The sequence below is a fragment of the Pleurodeles waltl genome, chromosome 7 (genome assembly GCF_031143425.1).
Source record: "Pleurodeles waltl isolate 20211129_DDA chromosome 7, aPleWal1.hap1.20221129, whole genome shotgun sequence".
Classification (NCBI taxonomy): domain Eukaryota; kingdom Metazoa; phylum Chordata; class Amphibia; order Caudata; family Salamandridae; genus Pleurodeles; species Pleurodeles waltl.
In genome coordinates, this window is record NC_090446.1 from 226,540,503 (window position 1) to 226,558,977 (window position 18,475).

Sequence of the window (18,475 nt, forward strand, 5' to 3'; positions counted from 1 at the left end):
ACCGCTGATCCACCAATGTAGGAAGTTGGCTCTGTATGTGCTATTTCAAAGTAAGGAATAGCATGCACAGAGTCCAAGGGTTCCCCTTAGAGGTAAAATAGTGGTAAAAATAGATAATACTAATGCTCTATTTTGTGGTAGTGTGGTCGAGCAGTAGGCTTATCCAAGGAGTAGTGTTAAGCATTTGTTGTACATACACATAGACAATAAATGAGGTACACACACTCAGAGACAAATCCAGCCAATAGGTTTTGTTATAGAAAAATATATTTTCTTAGTTTATTTTAAGAACCACAGGTTCAAATGTAACATGTAATATCTTGTTTGAAAGGTATTGCAGGTAAGTACATTAGGAACTTTGAATCATTTCAATTGCATGTATACTTTTCAAGTTATTGACAAATAGCTACTTTAAAAGTGGACACTTAGTGCAATTTTCACAGTTCCTGGGGGAGGTAAGTTTTTGTTAGTTTTACCCGGTAAGTAAGACACTTACAGGGTTCAGTTCTTGGTCCAAGGTAGCCCACCGTTGGGGGTTCAGAGCAACCCCAAAGTCACCACACCAGCAGCTCAGGGCCGGTCAGGTGCAGAGTTCAAAGTGGTGCCCAAAACGCATAGGCTTCAATGGAGAGAAGGGGGTGCCCCGGTTCCGGTCTGCTTGCAGGTAAGTACCCGCGTCTTCGGAGGGCAGACCAGGGGGGTTTTGTAGGGTACCGGGGGGGACACAAGCCCACACAGAAATTTCACCCTCAGCAGCGCGGGGGCGGCCGGGTGCAGTGTAGAAACAAGCGTCGGGTTCGCAATGTTAGTCTATGAGAGATCAACGGATCTCTTCAGCGCTGCAGGCAGGCAAGGGGGGGCTTCCTCGGGGAAACCTCCACTTGGGCAAGGGAGAGGGACTCCTGGGGGTCACTTCTCCAGTGAAAGTCCGGTCCTTCAGGTCCTGGGGGCTGCGGGTGCAGGGTCTTTTCCAGGCGTCGGGACTTAGGTTTCAGAGAGTCGCGGTCAGGGGGAGCCTCGGGATTCCCTCTGCAGGCGGCGCTGTGGGGGCTCAGGGGGGACAGGTTTTGGTATTCACAGTCGTAGAGTAGTCCGGGGGTCCTCCCTGAGGTGTTGGTTCTCCACCAGCCGAGTCGGGGTCGCCGGGTGCAGTGTTGCAAGTCTCACGCTTCTTGCGGGGAGATTGCAGGGTCTTTAAAGCTGCTCCTTGAAACAAAGTTGCAGTCTTTTTGGAGCAGGTCCGCTGTCCTCGGGAGTTTCTGGTCGTCGTCGAAGCAGGGCAGTCCTCAGAGGATTCAGAGGTCGCTGGTCCCTTTGGAAGGCGTCGCTGGAGCAGAGTTCTTTGGAAGGCAGGAGACAGGCCGGTGAGTTTCTGGAGCCAAGGCAGTTGTCTTCTGGTCTTCCTCTGCAGGGGTTTTCAGCTAGGCAGTCCTTCTTCTTGTTGTTGCAGGAATCTAATTTTCTAGGGTTCAGGGTAGCCCTTAAATACTAAATTTAAGGGCGTGTTTAGGTCTGGGGGGTTAGTAGCCAATGGCTACTAGCCCTGAGGGTGGGTACACCCTCTTTGTGCCTCCTCCCAAGGGGAGGGGGTCACAATCCTAACCCTATTGGGGGAATCCTCCATCTGCAAGATGGAGGATTTCTAAAAGTTAGAGTCACCTCAGCTCAGGACACCTTAGGGGCTGTCCTGACTGGCCAGTGACTCCTCCTTGTTATTCTCATTATTTTCTCCGGCCTTGCCGCCAAAAGTGGGGGCCGGGCCGGAGGGGGCGGGCAACTCCACTAGCTGGAGTGTCCTGCGGTGCTGTGACAAAGGGGTGAGCCTTTGAGGCTCACCGCCAGGTGTTACAGCTCCTGCCTGGGGGAGGTGTTAGCATCTCCACCCAGTGCAGGCTTTGTTACTGGCCTCAGAGTGACAAAGGCACTCTCCCCATGGGGCCAGCAACATGTCTCTAGTGTGGCAGGCTGCTGGAACTAGTCAGCCTACACAGATAGTCGGTTAAGTTTCAGGGGGCACCTCTAAGGTGCCCTCTGGGGTGTATTTTGCAATAAAATGTACACTGGCATCAGTGTGCATTTATTGTGCTGAGAAGTTTGATACCAAACTTCCCAGTTTTCAGTGTAGCCATTATGGTGCTGTGGAGTTCGTGTTTGACAAACTCCCAGACCATATACTCTTATGGCTACCCTGCACTTACAATGTCTAAGGTTTTGTTTAGACACTGTAGGGGTACCATGCTCATGCACTGGTACCCTCACCTATGGTATAGTGCACCCTGCCTTAGGGCTGTAAGGCCTGCTAGAGGGGTGACTGACCTATACTTGCATAGGCAGTGAGAGGCTGGCATGGCACCCTGAGGGGAGTGCCATGTCGACTTACTCGTTTTGTCCTCACTAGCACACACAAGCTGGCAAGCAGTGTGTCTGTGCTGAGTGAGAGGTCTCCAGGGTGGCATAAGACATGCTGCAGCCCTTAGAGACCTTCCTTGGCATCAGGGCCCTTGGTACTAGAAGTACCAGTTACAAGGGACTTATCTGGATGCCAGGGTCTGCCAATTGTGGATACAAAAGTACAGGTTAGGGAAAGAACACTGGTGCTGGGGCCTGGTTAGCAGGCCTCAGCACACTTTCAATTGTAAACATAGCATCAGCAAAGGCAAAAAGTCAGGGGGCAACCATGCCAAGGAGGCATTTCCTTACACCCCCCAAAACACTAGATCGCCAAGAACCCAATTCAGAAAGGGATTTTCAGGAGTAGGTGTGACTTTAAAAAAAAAATAAAATTGTGGATTACTCCTGTGTTTTGACGCATTTTTTAAATTAAGCAATCAATGTTCAATCAACAAAACATTAAAGTAGATTGTGCACACCAGTCTCCTCTCTACTTGGTCTTTCACACTAAGTCTCAACATCATGTTAGATATGCTCACCACTTTTTGTGTCACTGGCACTAATCTGGATTTCATTTTACTAGTCTGGATCTCATCTTACTCAAGACAGGATTCCAACATCATATGATGCCTTAAACATTCATGGCTCGAGAAATCTACCTACCACTCGCTATGTCGAGTCAGATTTGATCAGGTTGAGCTATTTTTAGGATTTATTCACCCCTTCTGGCGAGCTGACAAAGAACAGGTGTTCTGTTCAGTGAGAAAGTGGAGGAGCAATAAAAGACGTCTTTAAATCTTGTTCTTGTGTGTCACAATTGCTCTGTGTTCACAGACAGAGGTCAAAAATCATTTTGTCTTACAATTAATTTTCCATCTGACTGCAGAGTTCCAGAATTTTGTAAGGTGCACTGTTTGACCTGCTGTTTAGAGAGTGAAATAAACGGCTATAGGGTATAAGGTTTTTCCTAACACACATTTAAATGACTAAATCAACTGACAAACACATATATATATTCCAGTAGTTGTGAAAGCCCATTTTCTGTATTTGTGTGATGAAAAAATACCTTACATGTTGTGCAAAGGATATGTTTTCTGAAACCCAATTTCCACATATTTGTAATACACAATATAGATATCAGTAAAGCTGCCAGTTAGTGGAAAGGTTTTTTGACATTTCTTGGAAATTTACTGCGTGTAGAGGACAGTATGCTACCACATCATGGTTTAGTCATATGTATTAAAAGTGAGTGTTTAAACAAACTGAAAAAAACTCCTGCCCTTATGGCAATGCTATTAGTAAACTAAAAGCAAGTCATGGGTCATGTGTCCCTTACATGTGGGCTAGATTCTTGTGATACATGCATCAAGCTTTAGTCTACTCGATCAAACAAGAGTTTTTTTGTACTGCAGAAATGCCGAGCTCACATATTTGAAGGTGCAAACATATGTGAGAATGAAGAAAAAGGTGACTAAACTATTTGCCTAGGATCAAACAATTTGAGACCCGTTTATGGGTCAAGTACCTAACAGTTTGATCGAGTAGATTATTCAAGTTACTCGACATGCAGGTCTAGTAACATTTTTATGATTTATCGAAGCCTGGCACGCCACACTTCCAGTGCCACTAGTAGGCATTCGTCCGAGGATTTTCACTATATTTCATCAAGTTTTCATAAAAGAATATATTCATACATGACCTTATCCCATACTTCCACATTTGTAACATTCTACGTAGGTGAAATGGATTTCCCTAAACATCTCTCTCCTCTCACCTAAAAACTCTAATCGGACGTCAACACTAAATAGCTCTTCACTCGCTCGTGCGGATCGCCCCAGAAACAGAGAACTACTGCCCTGCACACAGTCTGATCAACGACTGCGTAAGTGCCATCCCACACCTTAGTATCCAGATTCTTGAACTGCACCTCTCCAAATATAAAGTACTGAAAAATACTCATTGGCATTATCCCTGTTCTTATATCACCGCTCATCAACATGCCTCAATGTGAGTTCCCCACTGTCAACATCCTGACATACTCTATGCCATTGCCTCCGTTTGTTAGAAATACTGTGTTTTAACAAAAAAAATCAAAGATGATAACCAAATGTTATTGCCCTCATTAAACTCTCAAACAAAATTTAACTTACCCACTTTGATGAGATGAAGTAGCTGCTCTGAAGGCGCACACACAGTATTTGGCTTTACCTCATTTATCAGACCATTGGCAAGGTTGATGTACCCGTCATACAACAACTGGCTGATCATAAGTTTATAGAGCTGATGACGATCTTTCAACGTGATTCTTGATCGATACATGGTGTGTCACAAATACTGTACTACAGAAAGAAACAAAGATGAGCAGAATTACTTTTTTTGCTTTAACTACCATCTGTGTTACGTAAAAACATTATGTACTTAAATATCGTAAATCCAAATGTGACAATGTCCAATTTTTCCATCACCATTTACACACACAGCTCTTGTTCTAATATGCAGGTTAAATATAGCAAATGAGAATCATTTTTTTTTTCAGGCAACAGATTAAAAAAAAAAGAAGAATACAAAAATCTGTTGAAATACAGCAAATAAATAAATAAATAAACAGTTTCTAAGCTTTAACTGTCTTGCCAACCTGATCTAATCAAAATAATTCATATTTAAAATACGTACATATAAACATACATGGGGTGGACCTCTGGGTCACCCCTTTTTACTGATCCATTAAAACGTCATTCACATTTTGATTCCATCACAGCATACAGTTGTGGAAATGGCCAACTTAGGCCACTGACTGTCATGCATTGTGAGTGACAGTCTTTTGTCTGATCACATGCACATTTGCTTGAAAAGGAGTGTGTTTAAGAGCCAGTGAGTGTCACAGCTAGTGGAATAATCCTTTATTTTTTTAATCAGCCAACTTAAAGCTCCGCAGCTTTAAGTGTTACCACATCACTTGCTTCTTGCTCATTCCAAGTGAATTCTTTTTCATTGAACTTCACAAGGGTAGGGTCGGCGTGGATTCACACCGAAGCTTTCATAGTCCTGCATGGCAGAGTAGAACAGGAATTGGTATGAGTGGGTGAGAGAGGGGGGTGCTGGTAAGCTTGGGGTGAGGGTTGGTGTGGGGAACAAGTGTGGGCCAAAGTATAATAATTTGAGGGAAGCAGCAGGGCTCTGAAGGGGAAAAGGAAGAGATATAGCATCAATGGAGGCAACTGAGTCAATTCACAATATCACACAATTTTTGCCTACTGATAGATAGTACTCTTAGTAGCTGTAACCAAGGTGTCCACATACTTAGCTGGAACATCAACAATATGCATTCCCTTACTAAGATTAGATATATCAGAGAGGAATTAAGTGTTCTTAATCCTAATCTTTTTTGTGTGCAGGAGACCCTGTTGTGTAGCCATTTTAGTTATAGCTTCATACACGTTAGTTTAGCAAACTAGGCCTGCAGCTGTGCACTTTAACCTAGATATATTTTATTCAGCTTTATTATTTAAACAATAGCCACATTTGTGGTCTTGTTTTATTTCCTCTATCTAGCTTTTCTTTGCCTAGGCCAGCACTGTGTTCTTAAACCAGACATTTCTTTCACTCTGTGTTTTTCTCAAGGCTGCAGTAAGCTAGGTTGCCTGCAAAAGTGGTACTCTTTATCTCTAATGTTCATAGAAACATACACACTCTTACGTGGGGATCCTTTCTTGGAACATCAGCTGTTTCATTATAAAAACACTACTTTGACCCATGTACATTAGAGGGATATTCCAGCCAGATGACCACTACTGTATGCTGATTGCTTCACTGCAGCTGCTTATGTAGATTATAGGCCTCTTGCTCAGGTATGAGGGATAATGTCTTTCCAGGGGAACCTGAAGGGCAGAATTAGAGCTTAATATGCTGTGCTCTAAAATAGCATAGGTAGGAGTATTCTTAACGATCGTAGTGACAATATGGTAGCGTTATTTTCATGCTTTACTCTCCTTGTCACAATTTTAATCCGGTCATGCCTCCTTGTCCTCGTTATTGCATTACATGCTTTATTATCTAAGATGTAGTTACTCCAAAAAAACCTTATTGAACTATATTCTGCCTCTGATTGTCCTTGTATACTTGAGACTAATGTAACTAAGAGAAACAGATGAGATCTGAGTGAGCACGATTTCCCTGAGGAGTCCATTGTGTCATACTCACGGCAGCCCAATCATCCCTGCTCTTGGGTGGAGATGAGGCACTGTTAGTTAGCAGGAAAAAAAACCGGTTTAGGCTGACAGGTGTCACCTGTAGGGAGTTCAGATTCAGTCCTCCACAGTGCAAGTGATTCTGCTTCCCAAATCCAGTAGTCTCATTAGAATAATGAGAATCTACGCAACAACCCATTTTACCACCAGCAAAGTTCATAAGCCAAGCAGCTTAGGCTATTATACCTTCGAAGCAATCAGGATTGATGTTCCAAAGAGGTGGAGGCATTGCTCTCTAGGGGTAAGAAATGTGTTGCCCTTCAGGTCAAGATAAATAGGTCAGGGGAAATTAGTGATTGCCCAGGAACAGTAGTTTACAAATAACATTATGTGTGGTTTATGCTACCTAAATGTTTAACTTCCTTCCTGGTGAGCTCCATGCGCGTCTGGACCCAATTGTCATGAGCAGGCAAGCGTGAGGAAAATGTATCGCCCGAAGCCCAACATCTACATTTATTTCCAGGGAAAGCGGTTTTAATGTCCGTTTTGTCCGAGGGCCAAGTATACATGAAATTAGGGTTAACTAGGGACAGAATTGCTACACCCTCCTGCTCACAGCCAATCACAAACTCAGAAGCTGAGGTCTTCAACTTGTGAAATGTGTGATGGCCTATGATACGTCGTAAGACCATGACTACAGACACTATTTTGATTGGGTCCAGCCCACCCCCAAGTAAAAAACTTAAGAGGGCTTATAACAATACGAATACAGAGAGGCAGAAGCAGGGGAAAGACAGGAAGAACAAAAGAACAACAACCTGCCAACTCTATTATTTAACAGTGGTATAACTCATCAATATCCATGCTTCAATTATTTCATTGGAGCCATCACATTAAATAACCACTGCAACTGAATAACTGTTTTTCTTTTGCCCACCCCCAAGTAAAACTTTGTGTCAGATTGGTGAAAGTAGCCAGAGGGTGGGGACAAGGTTGCTGTTTGCTTATGAAAGGAAAATTGCATCGATCATGAAAACGCCAGGAACCAGGACTGCACAGGTCCTATCAGGATACTATAAGCACTGCCAGGTAAGAGGCCAGGCGAGTTGGGGAATTTACGTCCCATAATTTCTGCCCCTCAGCTCCCTGCTCTGACTTTGATGCTTCCCTTTCATTTCCATGGGCCTTTCCTCTGGTGCTTCCTCCCCGGGCCCTGTAGAATCATCATAAGCCTGCCTGTTGGGCTTATCTATGGCACACGATTCCCCTGGACCTTGTGGATTCAACTCAAATCTGTAGCACATATGGACAATTTCATTGACCCTTTTCTTTCCCTGGGCAGGACATCTAAGTTGAAGCCTGTTGCGAGCGCGATTACACTCTTCCCCCACCATTGTTTCACACTTGCTGTGTGTTATGTACATTAATCAGCATAAAAGCAGCTGCTTTGTGTCAACGATTCTTTCTGCAGTTCTTCTAATTTCACCAGCATCAGTAAACAAAAAGATGGCTACATAATACAAAGTAAATGACAGAGTACCTTTGCAGGTTTTCTTGCAGTTTCAGCCTTGTATTCAATACATCATGGGGCTTTGTAGGTTTTTTACGGCAGTGCTAAGCATGGCTCTATAAAGGATTCAAAGCTTAAGACAGGGTAATCATCACCTTGGGAGAGCAAGACACTGCTGTTGCCAATATCGGTACATGGTAATTGCTCCTCCTTACAAGATAGTAGCCTCACTGCCCCTCACTGGGAAGTAATCTGGAAAACTTTAGGTCCGTGTGATCATTATTTTAATAATATTTAAACACAGTGGTCCTGTGCTACTGATCAATAAAAACACTGAATATGTAAATGTCCAGTTGTTTGTAATAGGGAGTTAGTCTTTATCCAAGGGCAAACAGTTTTGTCAGGTAAATGACTGGAGTCCCAGGAAAATTGTACACGTGCAAAAGATCACAGACAACTAGTTAAGTGGGGTGGTGTTATTTTGGTGCCCTCACTTAACAGCCGCTAATCCAGCACACGGATTACATCTTCACTAGCATGTTGCAGTGTATGCTAATACCAGGCCAAATTCTGGAATGTTTTTCAGATATACCGCAAATGGAGAACTGTAAAAAAGCTTGACAATGTATTAAAACGGTATAAACAAGCATTTGCAATGCAATGGGTCTTGCATTACGTCAGGTTAGAGCTATTGGCGCTGTAAACTCCAAACCAGACTTTTCTTGCCATATTAAATGAAAAGAAAAAATAAAAAGGCGAAATAAAGAGAAAAAGAAGTCCAGAAACCATGCGGAAAACATGGAGCCTCATATGTTTCCAGTAGTTTACCAGTGCTCTTGAGGAGGGCTGAACACCGGGAAAGGCATGACTTATGCATGCCTTTCACGAATGAAAACAAGCAGATTTTAAAAAGCACGCCCACGAACCAATGAAAGTGACTGACGCAACATAGGCGTGGGTGTGGTTAAAATCCCCCTAAAGAGAGATTAGAAGAGGGACGGAGCACTTTGCACTCGCCCCTAAAAATGGACTCTTTAACAATGGTCATGGAGAACTTGAGGAGTAGGGTGGCGAGTCTGAAGTTGACCTGTTCCACGTCAGGCTTGACGTGGGCAGATTAACGAGAACCAGGTCCCTCCTACATCTGTAAAGCTCAGATATGCTTTGCTTTCAAACTTTAAACACCTCCCTGTGCCTCACAGTCAGTCTTCTGACATTGATTTGGATTTTTGGCCAAACTGTTTCTAATCTGCTCAAAAAGGTACACCTAGCAATGGGGGTAACATTTAAAAAGGACAGCAAAGCACAAGATTTAACCCAAATTCAGGCATCACTGAAGTTATTCTTCTGCTCAAAACATAGTGTATGCAAAGCACAGAAATACAAGCAAAAGTTCTTGTTAGAGGCAACTAAACATAGGTGCAGAAAACATTAGAGTGCTCTCAGAAGAGGCACTGAGTAGGATAGCAGCCAGAGAAGAGCCTGAATGCTTTTATATAGAGTGCTTTATAGCGACCATAAACTCTAGTCCGAAACCTAAAAGCCACCAAAACGAGCCCATGCCCTAACCAACCCAACACGTTTAGCCATGTCTAATACCCATATATATATATTTTTTTAAATCACTTTATTTGTATAAACAGCTACTCATCACATAACAATGAACACCAAGTCATGTGCAGAACATAATTCTTGGCCATCGTACAACAACAATTATAATTGCATCATCAGTATAGGATCATAAAAATAGGTATGTAACCAGTCCCAACAGTCTACAACGCATGAAACTTTAATTACCCCGCAATTACTTCTGAATGGTAGAGTTGTGCTAAAAATCGCTTAGTCCCTCCACCCTGTCGGCACCAATCCAAGTTGTTTTTCAAGGCTTGAATCTCTGGAGGCCTGAATGCTTCCCCTCCACCATGCTCTTGCAATACCTCTTTTGGCCACTCCTGCCGCCAGCATCAGCCACAATCTCTGATAGCATGGTCACTCTTCATCCCCAGATATGTGAAGTATTAGCAGTCTGTCCTCCAGTGGGGCAGTGAGGCCCGTTACAGGGGTCATAATCTGAACCACTCATCTCCAGAAATGCTGTATGACTGGGCAGCTCCATAGGGTAGGGTATGGAGAAAATGAGCCCACCATGCCACACTTCCTTCTACATAAATCAGACTCGCTGTGGCCCATGCGGTGCAGAAGAGATCTGGAGTAATGTGATCTGTGAAGAATTCTAAGTTGTATCAGGCAAAATCGAGCACAGATTGCCACCTCCCTAGGGCTCTGAAGGTCATCCTGACAGTCCTCCTATATTGCACCCAGGTCACCCTCCCACACCGCTCGGTGACATTGCTTGGGATTAGGGGAGTTATTCATAAGTTTCTTATAAGTCAGGGAGATTGCCTTCTCTGGCACTGGGTCTAATAGTTACCAGTCCTCTAAGGGAGAGGACTCTGGAAGCTGGTCACCCACATCTACATGCTTTGTGAGTGCATAGTCCAACTGGATGTACTGTAAACTGACAGACCCCCACATCACATATTCCCTCTGCACACCCACCCCTGAGAGAAAACAGTGCCCCGTTCCTCCAAATGTCCCCCAAATGGTCAATACCTATTAGCCCCATTGATAAAATGCCTTCAGATTGCGGAGTTCACGGAGTTGGTCGCTAGACCAGAGAGGAGTCACACTTGTTAACTTACCCTCCCATCTCAAGAATTTGGTGGCCTTCCCCCATGCTCTCACCATCGCCTGCATATGGAATGGAAGCTGGCCTTTCCATCTCCTTGTATAGAGCACAGACAGGTGTCCTCCATCTCCCTTGGCTGCCCGGTCAACCCTATAGGCAGGTTCTTCTCTGTAGGCAAATACCCATTTGTTGATTGGGACCAGCTGGACCGTCCAGTAGTTTGCTTAGATGTCTGGAACCGCTAGACCCCCATCAAACACCCCTCTTTCGGTCTTACTCAGGGATATGCGGGAGCTGCTCCCGTCCTACAGAAGAGTATGCAATTTACTATTAACCTGGGAAAAGAAGGTTGGGGGCACTTTAAACGGTGTGTTCTGAAGCACATACAGGAGGTTGGGAAGGGACATCGTTTTGAAGAGGGCGGCCCGGCCCATCAGAGAGAGCAGGAGCTTCCTCCAGTGTGAAACTGCTTTGCGGAGGTGATCTAGTTGTGGATAAAGGTTCTGCCTGAGGACTTCTTCCGGATTCCTTGTTGCATATAATTCCAAGTAAGGCAATCCCTCCACAGCCAATGGGGCCACACATCTCGCCAGCAGGATCAGTTCGTCCCCTGTAAACTCTGGATTTCTCCCAGTTTATTTGGTAGCCAGAATATGCTCCAAACAGATGGAAGATATGTAACAATCTATCTACTGAGTGGCAGGGTTTAGTGACAGAGGAGGACATCGTCTGCATACAGGGATATTCTAGCCTCCCACCATCCCCCTTCTGGAATACCCCATATGAGAGGGTCTTGCCGCACCCAGGTGGCCAACGGCTCAAGTGCGAGGGTAAATAACCATGGAAACAGAGGGCAGCCCTGCCATGTGCTCCGGTGGAGGGCAAAGGAGCGGGATGTCACCTGTTGACTCTTACTCGCGCTTGTGGGCCACTGTATAACATTTGGACCCATGCATATAACTGAGGGCCAAAGCCCAATCTGGTTAGGACTGCACGGAGATATGTCCATTCAATGCTATCAAAGACCATTTTTGCATCGAGCAATAGTAGTACAGCTTCCTCCCCCTCGGGGGCATCCACTGCATACAAAATCTCAAAAAGGCGCCTCAGATTCAGTCTGGTATTCCTAGAGGGCATGAAACCGGTTTGGTCACAATGGACCAAGTAGCCCATTACTGGTAGAAGCCTACTCACTGGTATTTTAGTCAGTACCTTAACCTCAAGGTTCAACAGTGACATGGGTTGATATGAGCTACAAGTTGTGTACGTAGGACTACAAATGTTGCTACTCTTTGATCCATAAGTAGGGTACCATCTGCCTTGGTTGCCCAAAACATTGCCAACATCTGCAGCACTACAATGTCTGCCAGGCACTTGTAGAGCTCTACAGGCAGACCCTTAGGGCCCACTGCCTTTCCCGATTGTGTCTCCCTTATTGCCCTATGCACTTCCTCCACCGTTAGATCCTGATCTAACGCCTCCCTGTCTGCTTCAAGCAATTCCGTCAGTGAGAGGTCCCCAAGGAGTTCCACGCAATCTGCATAGTTATGGGCAGTCATGGAGGAATATAAATGCTCATAATAGGTGGCAAAGACCTCAGCAATGGTGTCCCCTGTGTTATGCTGCCCACCTGCCTCGTCTCTTATCTCAGCCACGCAGTTCCTGCCTCGGTCCCTTTTTTCCCCCAACATGCCAATAGCTTGTTTTCTTTGTACCCCACTTCATATAGGCGCCTCTGTATGGCCAGCGCATGAGTAAGCCTTATTGTCTGCTAGATTCCTCAGCTCCTGTTGCTTAAGTAACAGTCTGACACTGGTGTGGCTCCACCAAGCCACCTGCTAGTGCAATTCTCAATCACCTCACACTGAAGACACTGCTCCTTTTTAAAAACCCACTCATCAGCGCTTGAGCTTACCCTCTAATGACTGCCTTGAAGGCCTCCAGAGTATACCCGTCGAAGTCACAGTTCCCAGGTAGTCAGAGAAATATCACTCAGCTCCCTCGAGTATCTTTTCGGGAAAACCTTTCTCCTTTAAGAACCAGGGATCGATTCTGGGGGACAGTCCAGCGTCTCTAATTGTGCCTAACAGTGTGGCCACCACTGGAGAATGATCGGGTATGCCTTGCGACAGGTGTGTTACCTACTGAAAGTGCCCAGCCTCGGAGTGATGTGATATAAAGACGAAGTCTGAAGAGTTTTCAGATTAGACTTTATTCCATCTCCAATGCTTCAATTGCCTCTTCTCTTCACAGGTCTTCTCTCCAACCGTTCACCTCCCCTCACAGCCTACTCTTCACCTCTCTCCCAACATTCCGATCAACCCAAAATATAATACAGGGGGAAAGGGTACAAGGGAAATACCATTCCTATACATTGTTTACTGTAACACACATTTACATTAATATACTACTAAAAATATGTAATAACATAATACTATACTATTGTGATAAACTAATACTACACTAGCTAACTACATCACAACACATCTTCCCCTTTAACGAATTTGATATAAGACATTGACTTTTCCACTAATTAGGTTATATTATAATAAATGACAGGTTGATCAATAATTAGCAACAGATTAAACTGTTTAGTCAAAATTATAACTATATTTATATTCGTATTAACTAATAAATTATAATTTCCAAATAACAACAGACCGTGATTATTTATGTCATATTGGAGGTCACTTCATAGTCCTTGTGCCATATTGGAGGACTGATTTGTCGAAGTCCCAACCTCCGTTGGCACTTGCTCTCCAGATAGTTTTCTGCCAATCCCTCCACCACAGATTCTTCCACCCCGTTCCCATTTTCTTCTTCACTAGATGCCGATAACTTGACAAGTCTATCCATGCTCCAGCATTGACCATTGTCTAGTATTACCACATTTTTCTTAACTTTATTAATGCGGAAAGGGCCCATGAACCTGGTGTCTTTCATGCCTGCCCGTACCCCACTATTAGGTTTCTTAACATACACTTGATCATTGATATTCCAATCCTGTTTTTTCGCCCCTTGTGTGGAATCATACCTGCTTTTATATTTGTTTTGATGTTTGGAGATTCTAATATTACTACACCGGGTAGAGTAATTGCACTTATCCCCACCCCCTAACCAGACCGGAAAGAATTTGGTATAAGGCTTTCTGCCCTTCAAAGCTGTAAATGGGGAAACATTTGTGATAGAATTGGGAGTGGTGTGATATGCCCACAACATATCCCCGATAGCATTCTCTACATTCAAGTGATTGATACTTGCTAGTTGAATGCAATCTTTGACCATGCGATTCATCCTCTCTACTAGACCATTAGCTCTTGGACAATAAAGAGCCGTAGTAAGGTGTTTTACTCCAATGGATTCAAGGAAGTTCTTCATTGCCGAGGATGTCAACTGAACTCCATTATCCGTAATGAGATATTCCGGAATACCCTCTGCCGCAAAAGAGTCCTTGAGAAAATTAATAACCGCATCAGTATTTATTTGATTGACTAATTTGGTAGTTATCCAATGTGATCGGTAATCGACCAGAACTAAGCCAAATCTTTTACTAACCCCTGAAAGATTGATAGGGCCGATAATATCAAAGGCTACTTTAGCCCAGGGTTTATCAGGTACTTCAACAGGGGAAATCGGAATTTTGTGAACTATTTTATTTTTGTCACTAAGTGCACAAATTGAGCAAGTTTTGACTTCACGCTCAACCATAGCATCCATGTTGGGAAACCAAAACCTTTCCCTCAATCTAGCTTTGGTAAGGCTCCTACCTAAATGGCCTTCATGAGCTAACTTAATGATCTTGAGTCTCAAATCTTGTGGTGGGATGATTTTGTCATTCCTGAATATTAGATTATTATGCTCATTGATTGCGTGCCTCACCTCCCAGTAATTGCTGATGATTTCCTCAACATTCTTCTTTATGTTGGCCACCCATCCTTTGCCTTGGTCCTAAGTAAAGTTAATGACTCGTCCAGTTCTGACGCGCTATCCATTCCTCCCTACTGATTGACGGAATGTTGATCATCATAACAGGGAATTCTTCAACTTCAAAGTCCTCTTTAATGTCTAATGGGACTCTGGCTAAAAAAAATCAGCAGCTGTATTTTTGTTGCCGGGAAGGTATTCCATTTTAAAATAAAAAAATTCTAAACCTAAAATCCATCGGGCAATTCTAGGTGTGCTGTTGGGAAAACCTTTGGACGAGAAAATATAGATCAATGGTTTGTGATCAGTTCTCAAGTCAAATTGAATGCCCCATAAGAAAAATTTAAAATGTTTGATGGCCCAATAACATGCTAAAGCCCCCCTCTCTATGACAGAGTAGTTAGTTTCTGCTTTACTCAAAGCCCAGGACGCAAAAGCTACAATCCTTTCATTGCCATCCACAATCTGAGACAACGTAGCACCTAATCCCCGTTTGCTAGCATCCATGGTGAGGATTGTTTTCCTTTTATGGTCAAAAGTGCATAGGCAAGGAGCATTAGATATGGCTAATTTAATTTCTTTGAAAGCATTTTCATGGTGTTCAGACCAGTCCTATGGAACATGACTTTTGAGTAACTCTCTGAGACTAAATGATATCAAAGAAAAATTCTTCACATACTTTGCCATAAATTCAGCTAGTCCCAGAAAAGATCTTAATTCATCTTTATTTTTGGGAGCTTCCGCCTTCATCACTCCATCCACCAATGAAGACTTGGGTTTGAATCCATCCTTGGAAATTATGTGGCCTAAATACTCTACAGAATTAACTCCTATACGACATTTGTCTTTCTTCAAAGTAAGACCTGCTGCTTTCAATTTATTCAACACATTTATCAGATTATTCTTGTGCTCTTCCTCATTCTTTCCATAAACTAGGATGTTGTCTTGGAAACATAGTGTGCATTTAGCATCCCCAATAATGTGTTGCATGATTTTTTGAAATACTGCTGCTGCTGAGGCCAGCCCAAAGGGCATCCTATTAAACATAAATGAGCCGAAAGGAGTGGTAAAAGCAGTAAGCATTTTGGATTCAGGATGCAATTGTACTTGGTGATATGCACTCGAAAGATCAAGTACCGAAAAGTAACCAGCTTCACCCATTGTGCTTAACAATTCATTAATTCTTGGAAGGGGATGCCTTTCTACCCAGATGTTCCTGTTCAATTCTCTAAGGTCCACACATACTCTAATGTCATTGCAATTGTTTTTCTTAGCTACGACTATGGGAGCTAGCCACTCTGAGCATTCAATGGGTTGGATAATTTCTAAAGCCTGCAGTCTTTCAAGTTCTTTTTTGACTGCATCTTTCAATAGATGAGGAATAGGTCTGGTTTTGTGAACTATGGGTTTATAATTAGGTTTCAGTTTAATTTTGTGTTGAAAATTCTTAAGAAGGCCCAATTCTTCACAAAACATTTTGGGAAATTTCTGAAAAATTTGATTATCAGCAGTAGAGGTGTCTACAACTAAAACTTGTTCGGGATCATTAGGATCTAACTTTATTCCAAGTTCCCTTTGATGTTGCCATCCTAGCAAACTAGACCCTTCCTCTACCACGTAAATTTTCCCGACTGTAGAGCGACCCTTAAAAGAAAATTGCTTTGAACATGCCCCTGAGCAGAATAGGATCCTTATTATAACCCTTAGGGTTGACATCCGGTTTAGTTAATTCAATTTCACTGTCATTCGTCACATACTTGAAATCATCAGCATTTATTATGGTGAACGGTGAACACGAATCAGCAAAGACCCTTATGTTTTTGTCATTAACCGATATAGTGCATTCAGGATATTGCGAAAGAGCAGCACCTTTACCTTTGACTTGAAGCACAATCTTTTTAACTGTTTGGGAGTTATCCTCCCACTTCTTATTATCGGACTCTACCCTGGTTGGATTCTTACATACCCTAGCAAAGTGGCCTCTTTTGTTACACTTCCTGCAAACTGCCGATTTTGCTTGGCAAAAGGACGAATTAGCTAAATGATTATTACTCCCACACCGGAAACACAATAGCCCATTTCTGTTGTTAGTTTGTTTGTGTGTAAGTTTATCACTAGTTTTCACCTTAAGGACATTCTCACTAGGTACGTAGTCAGTAATCTCATTTACCTGCTCAATAGCCGAAGAGGACCTGATTTCCTGCAGACAAATGGCTGTGTGCTCAATAGATTTTGCTATCTCAATTGCTTCTTGTAAATCAGATTGTCTTTGGAGTAACTTCTCCTGTATCTTAATGTTATTTGTGCACCTGACTAGTTGATCTCGAATGAGGGAGTCATTTAATTCACCAAAATTACATAATAAACTTAGTCCTCTTGATGCAGCAATGTAACTGACTACATTCTCTTGTTTCCCTTGGATGCGAGAAAAAAAACTTATGGCGTTCCAGAACTACATTAATTCTGTCTCCAAACTGTTTTTCAAGCTTTACATACGTGGTGACATACTCATCTTGCATTTGCCCTTCAGGAATATGGGGTTCCGGTAGGGATTCATATATTTTTCTTCCATGGGTACCCAAATTATGTAAAAGAATATGCTGTTTCCTAATTGGATTGAATTTATCCCCCCCAATAGCAATTAAATACGATTCAAATATTTTTATCCATTCTTTCCACGGTACATTCGGTTCCCCCATTTCATTAAAAAAAGGTACAGGTTGAGACATACCTGCAGCTGCCATTTTGCAGAAATTATTAGTACAATTAAGTTTCTTGAGATTAACTTTACAAATCAATACGCAATTAACTGCATATGTAATAGACAAGTCACGTTGTAGAGAAAACAAGGTACACTGCAAAATCCTAAATTAAGTTAAAAGTAATAAATCAAAAAACTCAGTAATACGTTACACATATGTGCTAGAATATGAATAAATGTGAAGACTGGACTTGAATTGTTAATTAGCAACAGGAAAAGCTGTGCCTGTCAGCGTGCTTTACAGGCTTCATATGTACTTATTACCATGAAGTTCTTGCTTACCTGAGTATTTCTCGCGTGCACTGCGAAATTGCCGTCGTCTCTGAGCTCCGTGTACGTTGCGTGCCACTTTGACAGACTCGGGTTTCTGAAGAATTCTTTTAAACGCGTTCTTAATCCAGTTAAAAATGTTAAACTTGAAATCGAAGAATTCTTCTCATAACTGGTTTAAAACGTTCGTTCTCTGGTTCTTGCCACCTGCTGTTGATTTTAGACTTCAATTGCGGTTGAAATAGAGTTGAATGTCCTCTCAGTGACGCGCGTACCGGCGCGTGCTGCACTGACAGAATTTTCCTCAGAGCCAGTTCAAAAACGTTCGTCCTGCATTTAACAATATGCTTACATGCTGAGATTGAATTCCGTGCGAGCCTGCCACCTGCTGTTGAATTTAGGCAAACGCGTACCTTTATTAAATTCAGATGCAACAGTAAATAGAGTGAAACTTTACCTCCGAAACGAAACGAAAGCGAGTAACCAAAAGGGGAACCGAAATGTCAGACGGAGTTCACACAGCTTGCTGTTCACTTAATAGAAAGCACACTTCTGTAATATCTGTCAGCAGGATTGCGATTGTAACTAGAGTGAAAATTCCCTTCAGTACACTTTCAATAAAACGAAAGCGGGCAAATCAAAAGGGAAACTGAACAGTCAAGCGGATTGAGAGAAGAACATAACTTCCTCAAACGTATACGAAGAAATTCTCATTCACGAAGCCTCCAGACAGAAATGAAGAT

The 18,475-nt window shown here is 42.9% G+C and overlaps 1 protein-coding gene across 2 annotated transcripts in view; it reads right to left on the reverse strand.

Annotated features, from left to right (window-relative positions):
- CSTF1 (cleavage stimulation factor subunit 1) overlaps positions 1 to 18,475 on the reverse strand; it is a 109,154-nt gene that overhangs the window by 73,242 nt on the left and 17,437 nt on the right. For both annotated transcript variants that reach the window (XM_069243607.1, XM_069243608.1), the window contains exon 2: positions 4,542 to 4,730. In XM_069243607.1, the coding sequence (XP_069099708.1) occupies positions 4,542 to 4,710 (169 nt within the window). In that variant the 5' untranslated portion in view covers positions 4,711 to 4,730. The remainder of the gene's footprint in view (positions 1 to 4,541; positions 4,731 to 18,475) is intronic.